General features: G+C 52.7%; 2 protein-coding genes across 3 annotated transcripts in view; one reads left to right on the top strand and one right to left on the bottom strand.

Annotated features, from left to right (window-relative positions):
* Positions 1–7,114, top strand: part of OVOL1 (ovo like transcriptional repressor 1) — a 10,885-nt gene extending 3,771 nt beyond the window's left edge. For both annotated transcript variants that reach the window (XM_006149901.1, XM_006149902.1), the window contains exons 2-4: positions 3,191–3,408; positions 4,438–4,627; positions 4,956–7,114. In XM_006149901.1, the coding sequence (XP_006149963.1) occupies positions 3,191–3,408; positions 4,438–4,627; positions 4,956–5,251 (704 nt within the window). In that variant the 3' untranslated portion in view covers positions 5,252–7,114. The remainder of the gene's footprint in view (positions 1–3,190; positions 3,409–4,437; positions 4,628–4,955) is intronic.
* LOC102479709 (uncharacterized) overlaps positions 1–22,371 on the bottom strand; it is a 56,728-nt gene that overhangs the window by 2,160 nt on the left and 32,197 nt on the right. The window contains exon 4 of the mRNA XM_006149948.1: positions 17,577–17,776. The gene's annotated coding sequence lies outside the window, so the exon portion shown is untranslated. The remainder of the gene's footprint in view (positions 1–17,576; positions 17,777–22,371) is intronic.

Raw genomic sequence — 22,371 nt, forward strand, 5'->3', positions numbered from 1 at the left:
CCCAGTCCCTCCGGGTAGGGCATAAGCTGCCCCCGACTGCCCTGGGTTGTGCTGACACTGAGCTCCCCCGACATTCAGAGCAGAGTTGCCAATACGAGCGCCCGTGTGGTCAGCTGGGGCCCTGGGAGGCTAGGTGTCCTTGCATCTGTTTTACTTACTCTCCCTAGAGAGCCAGAGACCAGGCCTTGTGCCCAGCCCTGTCCTGAGGCCTCGGATGGGGTAGGACCTGGCATGCTGTCTAGTGTTTGGGCCAATAGTTTTCAATCTGAGAGGGAACTTGTGCAGGGTGAGGCAGAGATGGCTTGCCATTGGGCACTGCCCTCAACACGGCCGCTGAGTGTCCGCTCCTCAGCTCTGCTCCGAGGCCCGCAACATCATCCAGGTGGAGCCAGGCTGGGTCAACAGTAGGATAACCCATGGGCCCCCTGAGGGAGCGGGGAGCGGCTGGGCTGGTTTGGCCTTGCCACACTCCACACCTGTGGGCGGGCAACGAGTGGCCACAGTGGGCCACCGCCTTGCCGGAAACACCTAATTAGGGGACAGAGAGCAACACAGTGGAGCCCAACCAGTTCTGCTTCCTGCCTAATGCCGCTGGAGACACCCGGTGACAGGGTAGCTCACGGGCGCGTGCTCCCTGTGCATGCAGCTGTGACAGGGACACGTTCGTGGGGGTGGTAGGGAGACAGGTTTGGCAAGTGAGTGTGACGAGGCAAACTGCAGAGGCCGTAGCAGCCTCAGCAGCATCCCAGGCTTGCATGGCATGGCAGAGGTAGGCAAAGGGCCCAGGATCCCCCAAGAATAAGCCCTCCCTCCAGAGGAACCAGTGAGCCCAGTGACAACTCATTTTTTTCTTTTTTTTGGAGAGGTTTTTTTTTTTCGCTATAGGGCACGTGCGCTCACCAGACAGACAGAGAGAGACATAGAGACAGAAAGCGAGAAATCACCCCCCAGGGGGGATGGTCACGCCGCAATCCCTTCTCCTCCATTCTCCTCTCGGGATCTTGGGCACGCACGCACACATGCCCGGCGTGAGTTTTAAGCCACCGGGTCCGGGATGCAAACCGCAGTCGACTATGTGGGAGTCCAGCGACATAGCCATTACGCTAACTGCTGGTTCCCCAGTGACAACTCATTTTGAGTCCAGTCCTGAGCTCGCCCTCGTCTGCTGCCACTGCCCCCCGTGCGGCTCCAGACGCACACATGCCACAAGGTATGGGCCACCTGCAGCTTCGGGCCTCGCTCCTGTTACCCGATACCAACAGACAGAGCAGAGGTTCCTCTTGTCTGTACCTGGATTGATAAGTGGAAATTGCCATTCACTGTGACTTCTCAGCCGGTCTCCAGCAGTGGGTGAGCTGGTGTCAGAAGCCGCCAACTGTCAGCCCCCGCCCACCCCAGCCCTTCCCTGTTGCCCAGACAGCTCCCAGAGTGGGGAGGCAAGCGGGACTGGACAGCCTGACCCCAGTCTGCTGAGGCTTGGGAAAGGTGCGACACCAGTTCAGAGGCCGAGCCAGGGCCAGGCACTGGTGAATCAATGCCTGGAATGAGGTGGCTCATTAAAGTCCCCCGGACAGACGGACGCCAGTGCCAGCCGAACGGGTTCTGGGCGGCGGGGCAGACGCATTCTTCTCCTGTCAGATCTGTGTTGTGTTTTGAGGGGGCGAGAGCCAGGGCCTCTCCCGAAACTTGGTGCTTTCACACTCACTCTTCCTCTATTGTCACGTTCCTCCCCCACGCCCGTCAGTCCTGGGGGCGGTGGTGAGGGCAGCTGTCTCCCGGTCTAGTCTCACTGTCTCACCAGCTGTGGAGCAGCAGGGCACAGAGGGCCTCGCTTGTGGTTCTGAAATCCTGTGTTGGTCTCCCAAGTTCCCCTGTCCGAAGCTCACCTATCCTTTCTGTTCTAGGCCCCTCATGATTTTTCCTTCTGGCTCTTGGAAAATGTCTGTAGCTTATAGGTTTGAAGTCTATGGGGTCTTTTTAATTTTGTCAGAGAGTATGTGAGTTTGCCAGAGAGAGAATGAGGGAAAGCGAGAGAGCCCTTCCTCACAGGGGGCAGCCACACATTGCAGTCCATCCCCGCCAGCTCTCCATCCTGTCAGGATTTAGGGAATCCTGGCATGTTTTTCAAGCCACTGGGTCTGGACTGGAACTGTGCAATTGATCATGTAGGATCTAGCCACCTCAACCCCCGTGCCTCTGGCTGGCCCCTGGAGGCCCTTGTCTAAGTCTAGGAGTCTAATAAGCTCCTTGGACGAAAAATATGAAAATTTGAAAACTTAGACTGCTTTTCCTGGGCTCTTTTGACTTTGAGACTGGTGTCCTCTGGGGCCTACAAGAGAACTCCTTTTCTTTTTGTCTGTAGTCCAAGCCTCCCCGGCTCCACTTAGCGTGAGGTATCTGGGGTGGGGAGCGGCTACGTCAAAGGGCTGCCAGGTATCGGTGCTGCCGCCACTGCCGGAGGGAACCCAGCCCTGGCTGTGCCAAAGTGAGCGGTCCGTGCTGTAGGGGAGGATTGTGTAACCCCTGGGCAGGCCGCCCGGAGACTGCTCCGCAGCATCCACCTGCTGCTCCCTGACCTCCTCCCTTCTCCACCCATCTGGCATGTTTGCTTGAGGAGCTGGCCTGCCAGGAGTGCAGGGCCTGAAGCCCTGAGGGGCTGCAACAATAGGGACCAGCCACCTCAGAGGAGGAAGGGGCTGGGACCACCCCTATCTCCAAGGTCAGCAGCTAAATCTGCCTGGAGGAGAGGCCTCCGTGCCCCCACCAGGGATCTTTCTGGGGGCACGGATAAATCTCAAAGTGCTGTCCCTGGGCCCAGGGCCTTCAGTGGTGCCCTTTGTCCCTGCAGGAGCACAGACAAGGCCTGGAATCCAGAGGGACTGGCCCAGGTGGGGCAGGCAGACTACTCTGGCGGGATAATTGGCAGGGCAGTTCGGTCCTCCCTGTTCCGCTAACACACAAATTACTCAGCTGGCAGTGGCGCTTGGCTGGCGTCACCTGTAATTACCCTAATAGGGCAGGAGGGAGGTGCAGCATGTGGCGGGTTGGGGGCAGCCCCACTCTGCTGCATGCCTGCAAGGGGAGGGATGGAGGCTCCAGGTCCCAGCCAGCTCTCTGTCGGGATCGCTCCTGAAATCCTACTGGGTCCTCTGGTCTCCAGCAAGCCCCTCACCTGCTGTTCTCTCCCCAGTCAGCCTGGGCTTCTGCCCACCACAGCCTTACCGGGAGCCAGAGCCATCCGTGGCTGAACCCCCATCATGCCCCCTGGCTTTGGACATGAGCCTTCGGGACTCCAGCTACAGCGCAGCCCCTGGGCCCTGCGTGGTGGCCCAGCTGCCCTCTGAAGACATGGGCCACTTGACAGATCCCCAGAGCAGAGACCATGGCTTCCTGCGCACCAAGATGAAGGTAATGACTCGCCGTCTCCAAGGACCCCCGAGTGTCCTGCTGTGAGACACGGCACAAACAAGACATAGGCAGAGACTGCCCTGCGGCCTGGGCTGAGGTCACTGCAAAGATGCAGACTTTGTTGGAGCCCAGATTGGGGGGTGAGGGACAGAAGTAGATTGGAAGTGAGAATGTCATGCCTAAGGGGCTGGGATCCCAAAGGCCCTTTGGAGCCCATGTCTGTGGGTTGTTCCATTTTGTTTCCAGCCACAGGAGGTGAGGGCAGCTGTAGGAAGAGGCACCTCTTTACACAGAAGGCCTAGGCTGAGCAGCGAGAGGGGGCTTGGCTCAGCTCCAGTTGAGCTCCCGGCTCCTGGCTGTGGCATATTGAGAGTGTGGTCTGGAGTTGGCACAGGGGTTCACTGTTCCCTGAGGCAGGCGCCGAGCAATCATCTTGCCCAGGTCTGCTGTTTCCAGCCCCCGTGGTCAGTGTCTGAGGCCCTGCATCGACAGGGGCTGGGGCAGTGACCCCTCTGCATTCGGGCACATGCGGTGAGCGGTCACAGGGCAGCGGAAATGCCCGCGCTCCTGAAGTGAGCATGAACAGCAGGGCTATCCCTGACCCATCCACATTCCTGAAAACACCAGGATCTGGAAGCATCTGCCAGCTGTGATCGAGTAAACGGGCACTCCTCGTAGTGTGGCCTGGGTGCCAGGGACTGAGAAAACTAGCAGTAGGGTGCCGTCACTTCCTCTCCCGCCTGTGGAGGCCGAGTGTGTATTTTAACTGGAGGGGAATGATCAAGACATGCTGGCTACTTGGCCAGAGCCAGCCAGGCTCTCCCGCTGCTCATGGTGTCCCTCAGTCTCAGGAGGAGTTGTAAGTGACAGGGCCACCTACAGAGCAGTCTCTAAGATGTTGATGGAGGAGCATTGAGACCATGCCACCCATTCCTTGGAGCCGCTGGGTACTGGCATTTATCCTCCCAGTCTGCCAGCCTGCAGCCCTTACTTCTCAATGTCTGTCACAAATTCTGTCTTACCCCATAGGTGACCCTGGGGGACAATCCCAGTGGAGAACTCTTTACCTGCCACATCTGCCAGAAGGCCTTCACCTACCAGCGCATGCTCAATCGCCACATGAAATGTCACAACGACGTCAAGAGGCACCTCTGCACATACTGCGGGAAGGGCTTCAATGACACCTTTGACCTCAAGAGACATGTCCGAACTCACACCGGTAAGCAGAAGCCCGTGGCTGCAGGGGAGCACGTCAGACCTGCCTGGCCAAGCCATGTGGGAAGGTTCCAGCAATTCTGGCTCTCTCTCAGGAATTGATAGTCTGGGAGGGACATCTTGGGCAGAGAAGGAGCCACCACCCCTTCCCCAAGTCCACTGGTGAGAGCTTTTTTGATTGAGTCACTTGGGAAATTGGCATTGGACAGACTTCCCTCCATCCCTTCCTCTGCCTCAGAATCGGGTCTCCTGGCCGCTCTCTAAGTGGAAGCTACACATAGGTTCCAAGGTCCCCCTCAGGTCCCTGATGCTGGCCCGTGTCTTCCCCGCAGGCGTGAGGCCCTACAAGTGCAGCCTCTGTGACAAGGCCTTCACCCAGCGCTGCTCTCTGGAGTCTCACCTCAAGAAGATCCACGGAGTGCAGCAGAAGTACGCGTACAAGGAACGGCGGGCCAAGCTCTACGTGTGCGAGGAGTGCGGCTGCACGTCCGAGAGCCAGGAAGGCCACATCCTGCACCTGAAGGAGCACCACCCCGACAGCCCGCTGCTGCGCAAGACCTCCAAGAAGGTCGCTGTGGCCCTACAGAACACCGTCACTTCCCTGCTGCAGGGCAGTCCCCACCTCTGAGTGACACGAGTCCCAGGGATGCGCCCAGAGGTCCTGAGAAGGTCCAGGGTCACTCCTGTTGCCCTGCCAGTCCACCCTCCTGCGGCTTCTTGCCAGAACACCAGTGATCACGCGTGGAGCCTCTGTGCCTCGGTCTCCCCCCAGGCACGCCTCGTCGCTTAGGCCCAGCACTGACCTCTGATCATTTTTGCATTTTTGTCTCATGGACCGAGGCCGTGCTGAGCCTGGGAAAGCGTGAATATGTCTGGGGCAGGGGTGAGGCCAGGGGTGCCTTCAATGAGAAGCGACTACCTGTGGAGACAAGCACTGTTTCCTTGGCAGCAGGAGTTCCTTCCCAGAGGAGGTGCACACAGGATCTGCTGCTCCTCTGAGCAGAGGGTCAGGGCCTGGGTCGCCCGTGGGTGTCAAGAGTGAAGAGCACTGGGAAATAGCACCCCACAGACAACTGCAGTGGGGGGCTGGTGGTGGCCCACCTACCTGGCAGGGTAGGTGCTCAGGGTTCCAGGGGATGCTCTGCCCTTCTGACAGAGAGAAATGCACGTGTGTGCACATCTGTGTGCATGCGTTTCTTATGTGTGTAGCACTGCTCAGAAATGTGTGTTGTACACACGTGCGTGCACTTGTGTGTGTGCATGCACACAGAGGAGGCCTTTCCACATCTCACCTCATTTTTAAGATATCAACTACAAGGTGCCAAGGAGGTTTGTTCCTTTTTTAAAGATGACAAATGTACAGATATTAATATATTTTTGGTGCCAATGGCTACTGTTTTTAAGAGAGGGGTGGAGCTGGCTTTTCTCCATTCCCACGTGGTTCTATTTATCCTGGACATTTCAACCTCCTCTATGCCTTGGGTCTGGGATGGCTGCCCCACCCACCCGTTCTTTGTACTTCCTGAGATATTTAACTGAAGACCTTCCTCCATCCCCGCCCTGGAGGACAGGCTGCTCCCTCCAGCCTTCCCCTTCTGCAGGTCAGGGCCTCTCATCCACGTCTGCTTCCTCCTGCCTGTACCTCCCTGCCCTTTCAAGGCAAGTCCCAGGATTCCCAGAGAGCCCATTTGCCCTGTGATGGTATTTATGGAATAACTCACCTGGAGGCTGAGGAGGTGTTCTGAGTTCTGGGGGTCAGCAGGTGGGATGATGAGTCTTTGACTCCTAGTCCACCGCCTGAAGTACTAAGCAAGCACAAGGCCAAGCTGGAAGGACGGCCTTTTCCTGGTTGAGTCAAAAACCCTAGTACAGCAGCAGAAAACTGGGACAGAACGACAACCGACACGTCAGAAACTTGCAGAGGGAAGAATACGAGTACCATAACATCGGTTAGGTGTCGCCTATTTTCGATCTGAAATGGTAGACTGGGGATTTGAGTGTCCGTGGAGAGTTGTCCTGGCCTAATTGACCACTTTGGTGTGCCTGGGCTTACTGGTGATAATGGCAAAGGGAGAGTCGGGCAGGGTTTAGAGCCAGCCTGCCTAAGAGCCAGAGAGATAAACTCAAAAGATGACCCCAGGACACAGCAGGCTGGGTAGACCCTGAGGCCAAACCCCCATCAGGAGCAGCCTCAGCCTCCCCTGTCCTGGAAGAGTAGTGTCTACACAGCCCCAGGCTGGCCTGAGAGGAAGGTGCCTCCTTGGCCTTCTGAAACAGGCAGAGACTGATCGGGAGGACTCGTCTGATTTAACTTCAGTGTCTGGGGAGCTGCTGTATTCTGGAAGTTATATGGTATAAAGTAACATTGTCCGGAAGCTCTGTTTTTGTTTACATGTCTGTATCTCTGGGTTCTGAGGCAGTCACTAGGCTCTGTGTTATCTGTTTTATTTTATAACTTTTCCCCAACCCACCCCTCACTATTAAAATCAAAGTAACGTTTTCTGTGTTTTTGATGTTTTCATCTTAGGGGCTCCTTTCTCTCAGGCAGGGAAATCAATCCAAACTCAGTGCACTCTCCCCCAGCGTCCCCTTTCTGGTTACCATTGGGGCTCAAGTCAAGAACCTGGCCCAGACGGATGAAGTGGCCTTCCGAGGGCCTCGGGAAGTCAGTGCCTGCTGACTCCAGTCCTGTATGCCCTGCTCTTGGTGGCAGCAGCAGCCCCAGTGGGGCCTCCCTGGGGGCTCTCTATCTGCCTCATACTCCTGCACCCCAACCGATCCTCTGCTGGATTCGGAGCCTCCAGTCACTCCAGACTCTCTGCGGTTAATGGTGGCTTCAGTCTTGGCCTCTCTGTCAGCACCCTGCCAGGGTCGGGCCTTGGGGGAGGAGCCATGTTCCCAACAATAGGGTGCAAAGTTCGTGTCACTTCCAGCCAGGCACCTAGCGAGGGCCACACTTGTACAGTGCTGGGTCTGCAGGCGCACGCAGAAGTGCTTTTGGCGTATGGGTTCGCTTGATCCTCCAGCCTGCCTCCGTGGTAGGTGCTGTTATCCACGCCCTTCCCTGGCAGGATGACATCAGGCCCAAAGTCTCACAACTAGCAGTGGAGCTGGGACTCTAACTGGACAGTGTGGCTTAGGGTCTGGGCTCGGAAGCACTGCACGCACTGCTGGTAGAGAAACCAGGGAGCACTAAGCAGCACCTCTCGGCAATTCAGACCACCCAGTCTTCCCTGTTCCCAACACAGACAACAGGATGAGAGCTGCCAGACCTGGGCCACTGGCACCATGTTCCGAGAGGCATGAGAAGGATGGGTACAGGTGCTGTAAGGAGAAAGGGAAACCCTGATCTGGACTCTAAGGCTCCAAGTGGGAAATCTAGAGGACTGGAAAGGCTCCCTAAACCCTCCCATGTCTCTAAATAGCAAGCGTGGAAGATTTCTCTTAGCTTGAGAGAGCCCCTACACTCACATGAAAAGCCAACCAAATCCGTTTTACTCAAGAAGGTGAGCATGTTAGGAACCCAGGTGATTAATTGTTCTGTAAACTTTAGGGGAACAGCGACTGCTTCCAGGAAACAGGGTTGGGTGGGAGCCTTCCCTCCTACTCTACAAAGGAGTTTAGGGTGGGATACTGCCATGCCACTCGGATAGCAGGGTTGGGCCAACAGTCACCTTTGGAGGGCCCGTAAAAAGTTCAGACTCTAGGATGGGTGGCCAGGAAGATAGAAGAGAGGAGTGGGAGTCAATCTGTAACTAAGGATTAATGGTGTGCCCAGACTACAAACACCGGGGACCCAAAAAAGGAGTTTTTGCATCCGAAAGAACAAAGGCTTCTTGGCAGAGGTGGGACTCAGCTGGGCTGGGAGAATAGGAGGGCCTGAATAGAACAGAAGAGGAAGGTGTTTCAGAGAAGGGTGGGGTGGGATCAGACCCAGAAGGAGGAATGGATCATGGGTAGGCAGGGGGCTTCTTGTTCTCTGACAAACATCAGCCCTATCTATGTGCCAATAAGAACTGACAACGTGATTGTGAGAGACAGAGAGCCTGGTGGGACCTAGCAAAATAGCCTCATCAAGGAAGAAGGCAGAATCCTATTTTTTATCTAAAAGCAAAGCCACAAATGCAGGGTGTGGAGACCTTTAGGAGAACAGTATAAGTACTATCAAGATTTATACTCTATGTATTTTCCAATTCTTTTTACAATGAGCATATACCATTTTTACAATCAGAAATAAATAGTTATAAAATAATGTAGGGTTTTAGTTGACTTGAAATTCAACGAGTCAGGACCAGCAGTTGGTGTAAAGGCTATGTCACTGCACTACCATGTAGTCAACTGTAGTTCAAGTCCTGGACCCAAAGGCTTAAACTCACGCCAGGCGCGTGTGCATGCATGCCTAAGATCCCAAGAGGAGAATGGAGGAGAAGGGATTGTGGCATGGCCATCCCCCCTGGGGGGGTGATTTCTCGCTGTCTGTCTCTCTGTCTCTCTCTGTCTTTCTAGCGAGCGCACACGCCCTATAGCAAAAACCTCTCCAAAAACAAAAAGGAAATTCAACATGTCAACAGAGAGATGGAGTTGTACCTCTCCCTCCCAAAAAGGAGCTACTGTTAGCATACAGCAGAAGGTCGCTCTCAACCACCAAGGTCGCCTCCCTCCCTTTGGGCTAGTCCTCAGTCAGTGGGTAGCCAGGTCTGAGCCTAGCCCATTCTGTGTGATCACCTCTATTTCCTCATCTATAAAATGAGGCAGGTTCCTAATTCTGAAAGTCCTTTTCTGCTATAAAAACATTTTTTAAGAGTTTTTGTTTGTTCGCTTTTTTTTTTTTTGCTATAGGGCGTGTGCGCTCGCCAGACAGAGACAGACAGAGAGACAGAAAGCGAGAAATCACCCCCCAGGGGGGATGGCCATGCCGCAATCCCTTCTCCTCCGTTCTCCTTTTCGGATCTCGGGCATGCATGCACATGCGCCCGGCGTGAGTTGTAAGCCACCGGGTCCGGGATGCAAACTGTGGTCGACTACGTGGGAGTCCAGCGACATAGCCATTACGCTAACTGCTGGTTCTGAACACACATACAACTTTTTAAAAACATTTATTTAATTTAATTTTTTATCAGTATTTTAAAATTTGTTGTAGGAGAAAGAGAGAGAAAAAAAGAAAGAAAGCTGCCAGGTCTGGGACTTGAACTGCGGTCAGTTATGTGGGAGTCCAGTGCCTCAACCACCATGCTACCTCACACACACACACACACACACACACACACACGCCTGGTGTGAGTTTCAAGCCACCGGGTCCGGGACTTGAACCACAATCGGCCATATGGGAGCCCAGTGATGTAACCACTATGTCATCTGCCGGCCTCAAGACTTTTAAAAATTATTATTAAACTTTTTTAACTTGCTATAGGATATATGCACTTGCTAAAGAGTGTGAGAAGGTGAGAAATCACCTCCACGGGGATTGGTCACACAGCAATCCCTTCTCCATCTTTTTGGGATTCTGGGCACACATGCACATGCTCCAGAGTTCTTTTCAAGCTGCTGGGTATGGGACTTGAACCACATATGCCACCAGCTCGCTGCAAAAGACTATTAGAGCACACAAGTGGAAGTCTGTTTTGTTTGGCCAGAGGGTGCGTGCACTTACTAGAGGAGACAGAGAGGGAAAGTGAGATGGTCATGCCATAGGCCCTTCTCCTCCATTTCTCCTTCCTTTCAGGAGTTAGGGCACATACACATACACTTAGCATGTCTTGCAAGTCACTGGGTCGTGGACTTGAAGTGCGCAGTTGGCCATATGAGATCCAGCCACCTTAACCACCACATCGCAGGTTGGCCCTCCTTTCTGCTATAGAGACTTTATGTTTGGGGCTGGTCCTGTAGAATGGTTAAAGGAGCTGGGTCCTACATGGCTGACCACACAGTTCAAATTCTGCCTGGATAGCTTGAAAACTGCTCAGCACCCATATGCATGCATGCCCAAAACTGTAGCAGGGTAGAAAAATGGAGGAGGATCGCAGTGTCACCACAGCCCATTGGAGGGTGCTTTCTCCCTCTCCCTCTCTGTCTCTGTCTCTCTCTGGTAGGCACATACATGTGTCCTCAGGCAATAAAGGGGAAAAAAAGATTTTGTGTTTCTGGGCTCCCATGTTGATAAAACCCTTGACAAAACTCACTGGCAGACAGCAACAGAGAAGAGGAAGCAAAGGCTGAGAAGGTTGCCCCAAGACTAGGGAAGGCCTGAAATATGGCTGCCAGCCTGGCAGGAGGGAAAAGCTGGCTCTAGTGGTTCTAGTGGGCAGTGGGGTCAGAGATGGGGCCGAGGACTCTTCCAAACCTTGGCACAGCATAACTAGAGAGTGTTGCTCTGGAAGGAAGAGCCCTGGCCCTGAGGTTGGAGGGCTGCTGGGGTGAGGCCACAAGTCATTTGTTAAGAATCACTACAGGGACTCCATTCTATTGATAGGAAGGATGGCAGGTTGGACAAAATAGTCTTCAAGGCTCTTCCTTTTATGAAATTCTCTAAGGCCAGCCAAGGCGCAGGGGGCAGGACTTTCAGGCCTAATTGCCATTGCTGAGAAGGCAGAGTCTGGGTGAAGATGCTGGTGAACAGAATGGATGCAAAAGAACGTGCTCTGGGCTCGGGATGCCGAAGAGCTGGGCTTGTGGAGAAGGGCTTCCCTCTCGCTGCTTCTGGCCCTTGCTTGCCCTCTGGGTCCACCCCCTGATCCAGGGTCGCTCCTGGTTGTGTCCAAAGCACATCTGCTTTCCTTCACTTCTCACACAGCGCCCTTCCCAGGTTTCTGGAGTCTGTCTCCAGCCCAGGCTCTTTCAGTCCCTGTGACCAGTTAGCTGCTCTCAGTTCTGCCTCCCAATGCCCTTCTGGCCTGGCAGCTCTCCCCCCTGGGGAGGCGTCATGGCTGGCAGACTTGCTGACACACCAGGTCAGGCACCAAGTCACTTCAGGGCCGGAACTGAAGGGTGGGCTAAGGGGGCTGTGGAGATCAGGTTCTGAGCAGGTGAACATCGTGAACTCCGTCTTCCAGGTTCTGTTTGCTGATTGTAAGAGGTGGGGATCAAGGGACAGGTTTCCTCTTGTTCCTCACCTTTCTTCTCCATAAAATGGCCATATGTAATCCTTTCTTGAACAATCTTTTAAAACAGAATAAAGTACAACTCAGGTATCTTAAAATGTGCCCAGAGGGCAAGCCCTGGAGCCTAGTGGTTAAGGGAGCAGACTCCCACTTGGTTGACCGTGGTTCCAACCACAGCCCCAGTGGTCTGAAAAATCATGCTGGGCCTGGGAACCAGCAGTTAGCGTAATGGCTATGTCGCTGGACTCCCACGTAGTCGACCGCGGTTCGCGTCTCGGACCCGGTGGCTTAAATCTCACGCCGGGCGCGTGTGCGTGCGTGCCCAAGATCCCGAGAGGAGAATGGAGGAGAAGGGACTGCGGCGTGACCATCCCCCCTGGGGGGTGATTTCTCGCTTTCTGTCTCTATGTCTCTCTCTGTCTGTCTGGCGAGCGCACGCGCCCTATAGAGAAAACCTCTCCAAAAAAAAAACAAAACAAAAAAATCATGCTGGGCGTGAGCACATGGGTGCTGGACATCCCAACAGGATGGAGAAATGGAGAAGAGATTGCGGCATTGAACACACCGCATTGGAGGGTGCTTTCTCCCTCTCTCTTTCTCTGTCTCTCTCTGGGAAGTGCATGCACCCTCTGACAATTAAAAACCAAAAGTAAAAACAAAAAACAATGTGCTCAGAGATGTGAGGGAAGGGGAGCTAGCTGCACCTCAATCTCAAACAGGGGCATTCAGACTTGTCTTCAGATTTCATTTTCCATCTGGAACCTGAGGGGCAGCTGACATGCCCCCTGCCATCATCCGCCTCTACCCCTAACCACCCACAAAGAGGAAGCAGCACTGCCCACAGCAAGGAGCACGTGAGAGCCACAGAATCCAAGTCAAGCCCACCCTAGCTGCTGCTCCGTGTCCCAGCTGTCAGGCCACATTGCCCATTGCAGTCACAGCCAGAGTTTCATGTCAGAACTGAGGGACAATGGCTTCTAGGGTGTGTGACCAAACCAAGAGAGGCCCCTTGGGCACCAAGAGATGTTCTATGTCACTTCCTGGAAAACCAACAGCTCTTGTAGCAAGAATTTACTTCAGGCTCACATGTAAACAGGCCCATAATAACAGTTAATCACCATGGCCATTTATTGAGCTCCTACTATGCGCCAGGCAGCAGCGTGCTGGGCTTCTCTCTGACATCATCTTAATCCCCACAACAACCCTAGGAGGTAGCTATTATTGCTACTATTTTTAGACAAATTGAGGCTCAGGAAGATTAAGCGTCTTGCTCAAGGTCACACGGCTAGTAAGTGATGAAGCCAGGACTGACCTGAGGTCTGTTGGACTCTGAAGTTTGGGCTTTTGTCTCTCAAATCCTCGATGATTATGAAAAGAGAGATCCTTTCCATTTAGCTCTAATCATTTGCTCTCTGGACAGCACCGACTCTGACCAGCTGTGATGCTGAGGCTTTGCGGACATACAGATGACTAAAACGACCTTTCTCCTGAAGTTTACCTAACAGGAGAGGAAACAAACATGGCCCAGTCCCTGTGGTGGAAGGGATGGGTGAACCAGCAGGTCAGAACCAAAGATGGCAGGAGGAGCCAGGCAGCCCCAGGGCAAGGGGATCGTCTCACCACTGACTCTGCCCTCACGCAGAGATCGCTTAAGCTCCTGAATGACATCCTTGTGAATGAAGTTGAGAAAAGAGGAAGGAGGAAGAAATATTAACATGGTTGAGAACCCACCTGCCATGTGTCTGGTGCACTGTGCATGGTATCTCATTTCATCTTGCACCTTCCCTGAGAGGTTGGGACTGGTAGTGTTACTTCATAGATGAGGGCAGTCAAAACTAAGGAGGTTAAGAAACAGCCAAGGGTGCCAGCAGTTAGCGTAATGGCTATGTCGCTGGACTCCCATGTAGTCGACCATGGTTCGAGTCCCAGACCCAGTGGCTTAAACTCACACCGGATGTGTGTGCGTATGTGGCCAAGATCCCGAGAGGAGAATGGAGGAGAAAGGATTGTGGTGTGGCCATTTCCCCTGGGGGGTGATTTCTCGCTTTCTGTCTCTCTGTCTTTCTCTGTCTTTCTGGAGAGCGCATGCCAAGGTAGGGGCCAGCAGGTGGCATGGTGGTGAAGACGCTGGACTTCCACGTGGCCAATCACATGGTAGCTGGCTTTCACTTTCTCTCTCCTATAAGCACATGTTCACATATAGCACATGAGCACGTATAACAAATTTTAAAATAATAAAAATGAAAAATTAAATTAAATGAAAAATCCTTTAAGAAAGAAAGAAAGGGCCAAGGTCACCAGGCACTACCCGGCAGAATGTGCATGCAGACAGCCTGGCTCTGACTTGGGGCTCTCTCTATAACACAAGGCTATCTTCCTAGAAATGTGTGGAAATTCAAGAGTTGTGGACACTATTCAACCCAACACAGGGTCAAAAAAGCTGAAGACTTTAGAGAGAACACAAGGGGGTATGGTCTCATTCCTGCCACAGAAATGCCAGGTGCGTTTGGTCCTGCTAAAGTCACAGTCACAGTCGTCTTGTCAGTGTCTCAAATGTGGAGAAGGGGTGGGGGGAGCAGAGAGCATAAACGGGAAAAAGAGATGCTCAGGGCATCCAGAATGGGTCAGGGTGTGCCAAACCCAAAGAGATCTGGAATAGACTTCCGACATCCACCCTGGACATGCCCTGAAACCCTGACCTCCTCCCTACAGTTCCAATTTTCCAAAGTGATGATCTTGGTCGAGTAAGAAACTCATCCTGTCCTCACCACGTAGCTTGGCCAGTCCAGCCGGCTCCTACCTGGCCCCCTCCCTGCCTCCTCCACCTCTCAGGGACTCCGGGTAACAGGCCCGGGCGCCTCTTCCTCCCCACGCGCAGCGGATGAGTTGCTGAAGGAGACCAGGAAAACTGGAAGGACTTGAGTCCCTTTGCCAGTGGCGCAAACAAACATGCCAGCGGTAATAACAGGGCAAAAGAGCGGACCCGCCTGAGACTCAGGGAGGAGGAGGGCAGGCTGTCAGCCCACAGTCCTATGCCAGTGCACCCCTGCCATCAGGGCCTTGGTCAGCAGCAAGAAAGACCCTAGGAAAGCAGGGTTCTCTACATTCTTGTGTGAGTGCTTTCTGCTCACCTCCAAGAAGACTGCCCTCCAATACTAACCCCTGCGTATTTGTTCTCTGCCACCATCCTCCCACGGAGGTTCACACCAGAGTTTTTGGAAACATTATGCAAGGACCTCTGGGGTCCACCCCGCAAGGCACCATTGGTGCAAGGAGGAGGAGGGATGAGGTTCTAGAAGTCTGGGCTTGGAGATGACAGCTACATCTGGGAACAGCCCTTCCAGCTTCGTGGCCAAGTGGGAAGGAATGTCATTCTCTACCAAGGCCAGGCTGCTTCTGGTGTGAGCCCTGAGGAGGACCCCTCTACAAAGTTCTCTCTGTTAGGGTTTAGAATGTCAACTAGCATGCGTGGACTTGGGGAAATTTATCAAAGAGAAAGGAGTAGAGGAAAAAGAGCATAGGATCCATGGTTTGGCAGGAAAAATCACAAAATATACACAAATGCAATATGGTTCATTAAAGTGGGATATCAGGGCCAGCAGGTGGTGTGGAGGTTAAGGCACTGGATCCCACATAGCCAACTTCACTGTTTGAGTCCCCAACCTGGCAGCCAGGTGTGTGTGCATGTGTGTCCAAAATCCCGAGAACAGAATGGAAGAGAAGAAACTGCAGTGTGGCCATGCCAACCCCTTGCCCAGGTGGGGGTGATTTCTTGCTTTCACTCTCTCTGTCTCTCTCTACAGAGCACATATACCCTATGGCAAAAATCTTAAATAAAGAAATTAATAAAAATTGGGACCAGCAATTAGCATAATGGCTATGTCTCTGGACTCCCATGTAGTTGACTGCGGTTCGCATGCCGGACCCGGTGGCTTAAACTCACACCAGGCATGTGTGCGTGCGTGCCCAAGATCCCAAGAGGAGAATGGAGGAGAAGGGATTGCGGCATGGCCATCCCCCCTGGGGGGTGATTTCTCGCTTTCTGTTTTTGTCTCTGTCTTTCTGGCAAGCGCATGTGCCCTATAGCAAAAACCTCTCAAAAAAGAAATAAATAAAAATAAAGCAACGCATTGCTGTATAAGTACAAAGTCCTTAAAAACGTTGGCTGTAGTATTTAATAACATTGCTCTCTAGTCTGACTTTGGCAGGAAGGGTGACCAGCTGCTGCAGTGGAGTTTGCCCCGGCTGTTGAGAATGCTGGGTATGTTGGAAGTGACAGACACTTTTCCGCTCTGGTTTAGGCAAAATCTGATTTCCTGGTCCATAGTGATCGAATACAAAAATACAAAAATAAACTCTGAGCTCAGAAAAAGTTATCTGGCAGTCTTGTCTATTCTTTGAGGAAAGTTGTATAGCTCCTGATGAGAAATCCTGTTTAAGCATGAGTCAGACCCTGGAAAGAAGAAAACGGCCCAAGACGCAGAGACCTGTGACCTATCCCCGTTTATTGATGTTTTGACAAAATGCTTGGGGGCTGAGTTGGGTGGACCGAGGATGCCATAGCTTGTCATCTAAGGAGACTGGGAGAGGCTGGATGGTGGTTCCGGTTGGATGGGTCCCCACCCCACACGAGACAGGTATGCACGCGCATGAATCATGGGCCCCTCTCGTTCATAACTGGTTAGTTCGTCCCTGCTGCGCCACTCTCAGCTTTCACGCAGTAGGGGCCCAAAAGGCCACGGAGGGCATGACTTCCTGCAGTCCCCCTGGATGAAGTGGACTGATTTACCAGCTGACGGGCTTTCTAACTACGGACCGTGTTTACAGACTCATCCTTGACTTAACCACGCCAGTCCTTCCAGTGAGAGACAGAATCTGCTCACTTCTCTTCCTGTTTGGCTGCCTCAACGGTGCCCCTCCCTCCTCCCCTACTCTTTTACCTCCTTTTCTTTTTTTCAGGGTCATCTGAATTCCTCTTCCTCTTATTGTTCCTCAGTTTCCCTGTCCTCATCCTCGTGGTCACTTCCCTTTGGCTCCCAATCTAACCGGCATCTTCCTCTATGCTCTTCATGTCACAGGCACCTGCCACCAGGAGTCACCAATGCCAAGGGTCCTGAGCTAACGCACAGGAAAGGCTGTGATGAGGGAGCCATTGGTCAGCAGGGCCGCCAAGGCCGCAGGCTCAGCAGCTTCTTTATTCCTCACGGCATCACTAGCCCCTTCTCTGAATTATCCGAGCCTTTAGAAATCATCTCATACTTAACATCTTTCTCTGAATACTCCTGGCAGCCTTCCTTCCTGGTCCCCCAGGCTCCCCTCCCGTGTTATCTACACCTTGCTGGTGCTGACATGCCCTGGACTGGAAGCCCTTCCAGGTGTGGTTTCACCTTGTCACAGGTGGGCGACAGAGAGAGGCAGTAGGGCCACAGCCTTGTGTGTTCTCGGTTCAGCCTGCTCGGTTGCCTCCCCGGCCTTCTAGCTCCATCTATCCCCGCTATCGAGCGGAGCGACGCGACTGCTGACAACCAGAGACGGGGCTGTCTCCTTCATTCCTCAGGACCCCACCCGCTGTGTTTTTCTACTCTGAATCTCATTTCAAAATCTCCTGCCCAAGGGGTTTCCCAACAACTCCCTGTTTGAGTCAACCTTCTGATTACGGCACCCCTAGATGAGGAGCACAGAGATGTGAGGTGGAACCGGCCTGGCACTGTGCCCCAAAGACACTCCTGTGCCTCCACAGTCATTGACTGGCGGCATCTGAACAAACAAAGCTATGTCCCTCCTTATCTCCCGTGAAGGAGGAAAATGAGCAGGCTCTATGAAGAGAGCAGGGACAGCTGGATGGTGGGTACTCACCTGGCTGTGTGTTTCTGCTGGAGCCATGGTGCAGATCCGGCCTGTGTCAAGGAGGTCTCCAAGCAGCCAATGGAGTCCTCTGCCCTGAAGTGTCTCAGTGGAAACCATACCCGGAGCCTCTCGGGGGACCGTTCCGTAGGTTTAAGCCTTTTAGTCTCTCATCTGTGGCTTAACAGGGCCAGTTTCTGACCACGGGGACTCTAGAGCAAACACAGAGAGTTAGGTCAGTCTTTCACTCTGTCCTTCTGTGGTCCTGGGCAGCAGTTATTCTCCAGAGGAAGGTATTAGAGAGTTAGAGAGTCAGACTGGCAACCTGGGTCTCTGCATCATGTTTCGCCCAATAAACAACGACATTTTCACCTTGGTCTTTATTTTTAAAACCTATTCAAAGTCTTGGGACCAGCAGTTGGCATAATGGCTATGTCGCTGGACTCTCATGTAGTCGACCACGGTTTGAGTCCCAAACCTGGTCTTTTAAACTCATGCCGGGCACATGTCCGAGCATGCCTAAGATCCCGAGAGGAGAATGGAGGAGGAGGGATTGTGGTGTGGCCATCGCCCCGGGGAGTGATTTCTCGCTTTCTGTCTCTCTGTCTCTCTCTGTCTTTCTGGCGAACGCACACACCCTATACCAAAAAAACAAAAAACAAAAACAAAAAACCCCACAAAAACCCAACCTATTCAAAGTCTTCATTCTGCATCCAATTTCCAGAAAGCCTTGTTATTCAAATGAGCAGAACTTCTAGAGGCTCACACTCCCTCTCATTGAGGTGAATGCTGTGGACTAGAACTAAGCCTTGCTCTCCCATAATCTGAGAGAGAAGCACCTGATACCGTGGCAAGCAATTGTTTTTGGCATGTGGTGTCACTCTTGCTTCACCTTGGCTCAGCTCAAAGCTTTCAACCGACTGGTGGCAACAGAGGAGCAGAACTCTCCCTCCTTATTGTCCCATCACACACACATGCACACATGTACACACATGTATGCACACCCACGCTCTCCAGGACAGGAGCCTGGCTCTCCAGGAGGAAGGTCAAGTGTCGAGGCAGAAGGACAAGAGTCATCCCATGGGACAGGAGGGCTTTGGAGGAAGGGCCACGTGGAGAGGAAGGGGTGGGAGTGAGGGTGTCCCGTGACAGGGGCCTGGGTAGAACCAAAGCTTCTGGAGTTCATTGTTGACTTTATCAACACATTCTTTTTTTTTTGGAGAGGTTTTTTTGCTATAGGGCGCATGCGCTCACCAGACAGACAGAGAGAGACAGAGAGCTAGAAAGCGAGAAATCACCCCCCAGAGGGGATGGCCACGGCGCAATCCCTTCTCCTCCATTCTCCTCTTGGGATCTTGAGCATGCAAGCACATGTGCCCGGCGTGAGTTTTAAGCCACTGGGTCCCGGACTCGAACTGCGGTCGACTACGTGGGAGTCCAACGACATAGCCATTACGCTGGTCCCCACACGACATTAGCATTTCGCTGGGCCCCCCATTTTTTTTTTTTTTTTTAAGAGATATTTCTTGTTATAGGGCACATATGCTTGCTGGAGAGACAGAGAGACAGAGAGACAGAAAACGAGAAATCACCCCAGGGGGATGATGCAACCCCTTCTAATCCATTCTCCTCTTGGGATCTTGGGCACACACGCACATGCGACAGGCGTGAGTTTTAAGCCGCTGGGTCCAGGACTGGAACTGTGGTCCACTATGTGGGAGTCCAGTGATGTAACCATTATGTCATCTGCTGGTGCCTATCAACATATTCTTTTGTTTAAATTGTAATTACTATTATTATTTACCAGTTTGATCAGAGAGAGACAGAGAGAGAGAGAAAGTGAGAAAGCAAGCTACCAGGTCCAGGACTTGAACTGCAGTCAGCCATGTGGGAGTCCAGCACCTTTAATCACTACGCCACTTGCTGGCCCTCAACATATTCTTAAAAGTGAAAACTTCTTGGAAGACAATCTAAGAGCACAATCACGCACATGCACACGTAAAGTCACTTCGCATCAATTCGGCGAATTTTGGTGCAAGAAAACAGAAAGGATCCGTCCACAGCCATGGGCTGCTGCTCCCCTTTCCAGGGCATTAGCTACCGAGCCTGTGGAGTACCCAGTGTGGCGGTGCACAGATCTTTTTCTGCCAAGAGCACCCTTTGACAACAAAATGAATGGTATGTCCTCTTTCAGTTGGTCTCATTGATCAGCGTAATGAAACTTCTCCTCTCAGGCTCCGAGGCTACAGCTCCATCTCGCCCAGGCTCTGGTGTTTCCTTTTCCTCCCTCAAACAAGGATTTAATGAACTCCCACGACACTTCCGGGCTTACTCCAGAGGCTCTTTCTGCAAACTTCTTTTTTTTTTTTTTTTTGGAGAGGTTTTTGCTATAGGGCGTGTGCACTTGCCAGACAGAGACAGACAGAGAGATAGAAAGCGAGAAATCACCCCCACCAGGGGGAATGGCCACGCCGCAATCCCTTCTCCTCTATTCTCCTCTCAGGATCTTGGGCATGCACGCACACACACCCTGCGTGAGTTTAAGCCACCGGGTCCGGGACTCGAACCGCAGTTGACTACGTGGGAATCCAGCGACATAGCCATTATGCTAACTGCTGGTCCTCATCCTTCTGCAAACTTCTGACGTTGTTTCCAAAAGGCTCCTTTGTCCTTGAGGCTCTCCTGTGGGTAAATGACCTTCATGGGGACAGTGGTATGGTTCTTCCTGTGGGGTACACAGTCATAATATTCTTCTCGTAAGACATCCAAGTCTAGGGGACCAGCAGGTGGTGTGGTGACTAAAGCACTGGACGTTCCCATATGGCCGACTACGGTCTGTCTGAGTCTCAGACCTGGTGGCTTACTCTCTCACTCACTCTCCCTCTCTTTCTCTGTGTGTGTGTGTGTGTGTGTGTGTGTCTGGTCAAATTAAAATAAATAAATGAATAAATACAATTAAATAATTATTAAAAAAGAAAAAGAAAGAACGAAAAGAAATCCAAGTCAAGGGACGAGACAGGAGTGCAGCAGTAACACAGGATGCCCTGCGAGGCCGACCCACAGGGAACGATTCCCGGTTGATGTAGGGACCTTCCTGAGTATAGGGTATGTGTGTCCATGAGCTGGGGCTGACTGAGGCAGGTATTGAGACCCCTGGGGGTGCTGTCTGTCTCTCTCTTGCTCTTTCCTCATGGAAGAAATAATAAATAAACTTTAAAAAAGAAAAGAAAGAAGGCCAGCAGGTGGTGTGATGGTTAAGGCGCTAGACCCACAGAATGACTGATTACTGTTTGAATCCTAGACCCAGTGGCTTAAAAATCATGCCAGGTATGTGTGTGTGCCAACCCAAAATTCTGAGAGGAGAATGGAGGAGAAGGGACTGCAGCATGGCCATGACTCCTGGGGGCAGGGTTTCTCACTTTCCCTCTTTCTGTCTCTCTCTATCCCTTTCTGGCGCACACACACACACATACACCCTGTGGCAAACCCCTCCCCCTCCAAAAGAAAGAAAGGAAGGAAGGGAGGAAGGAAGGAAGGAAGGAAATTCAACTCCTTTGGCCACAAGAAGAGAAGGTGGTTCAGGGTGAAGCAGAACCTTGACAGTCTCTAAATATCACAGGCTTAGTCAAGAGCCATTACTCAAGAAGAGTTAGAGTGGACAGGGCTGCTCGTCCAAGTCACAGCTGTCCTTTAACCACGTGGATTCCTGCCTGCGGCAGCTCACAACATCATCAGCCTAAAAAGCACAGTGACATCTAGGTTACAAGGCTTGAGGTTGCCTTGATGTTCCCTGATTCCTGGCTAACAACTGGGCTGTCCTGAGCCAGAGCTCTCCCTAGAAGGTGGGGCTTCCCTGTCGCCTGTCATTCTGACGCCTCTCTGTACAGGTGAGCAGTTAACCACTTCCCTGCCGCCGCATCTTTGAAAACACCTCGTAAAAGTACATCAGAGGAAACAGTCTTTTCATCCCACCTGTTATTAGTCCCTGGAACTGGGGCTGGAAATACGCAGTTGTCCCAGAGATGATGGAGTGTTCGCAGGAGGAGGCAGTACAGAAGCTCAAATACCATTCACCCTATTTCTGGAGAAAAGTCTGTTGATGTCAAGGCCAGGGATGACCAACTCCAACCAACAGTCCAGGGGGAAGAGTAGCATTCTCTTTCTTCTCTCAGGCACCGTTCCCAGGGCAGTAAACAGAGACCCTCAACTGTAGGGACCTGTGGGCCGTGCCACGTGTTACTAAGAGCTGGGTCGCACTCTGGAGGTGGTTCCAAGCACTTCACAACCATTATCTCATCCACAGCACCAACATCCAAGGGAGCAAGCAAAGCAGGGGAAAGGCAGACGCCTTCTCACTTCGTCAAAAGCAAATGGGGAGGAGGATCTTTAGGGGAACCAGCCACTATGCCCTCATTAAGTCAGTGAAGAAGTACAAATGGGGGGCAGATGGGGCTGTGGCAGTAAAAATGGGGTGACCCACATGGGAAGGTTTCAGATTCTCATCCAGAGACCTCGCTGAGAACCATGGGCACCTGCGTGCCTGTAATCTGGGTCTGGGACCAGCACTTAGCGTAATGGCTATGTCGCTGGACTCCCACGTAGTCGACCACGGTTCGTGTCCCGGACCCGGTGGCTTAAAACTCACACCGGACATGTGTGCGTGCGTGCCCAAGATCCCGAGAGGAGAATGGAGGAGAAGGGATTGCGGCGTGGCCATCCCCCCAGGCAGGGTGATTTCTCGCTTTCTGTTTCTCTGTCTCTCTCTGTCTGGCGAGCGCACGCGCCCCATAGCAAAAACCTCTCAAAA

Source organism: Tupaia chinensis, unplaced genomic scaffold, assembly GCF_000334495.1.
Source record: "Tupaia chinensis unplaced genomic scaffold, TupChi_1.0 Scaffold000273_1, whole genome shotgun sequence".
NCBI lineage: Eukaryota > Metazoa > Chordata > Mammalia > Scandentia > Tupaiidae > Tupaia > Tupaia belangeri.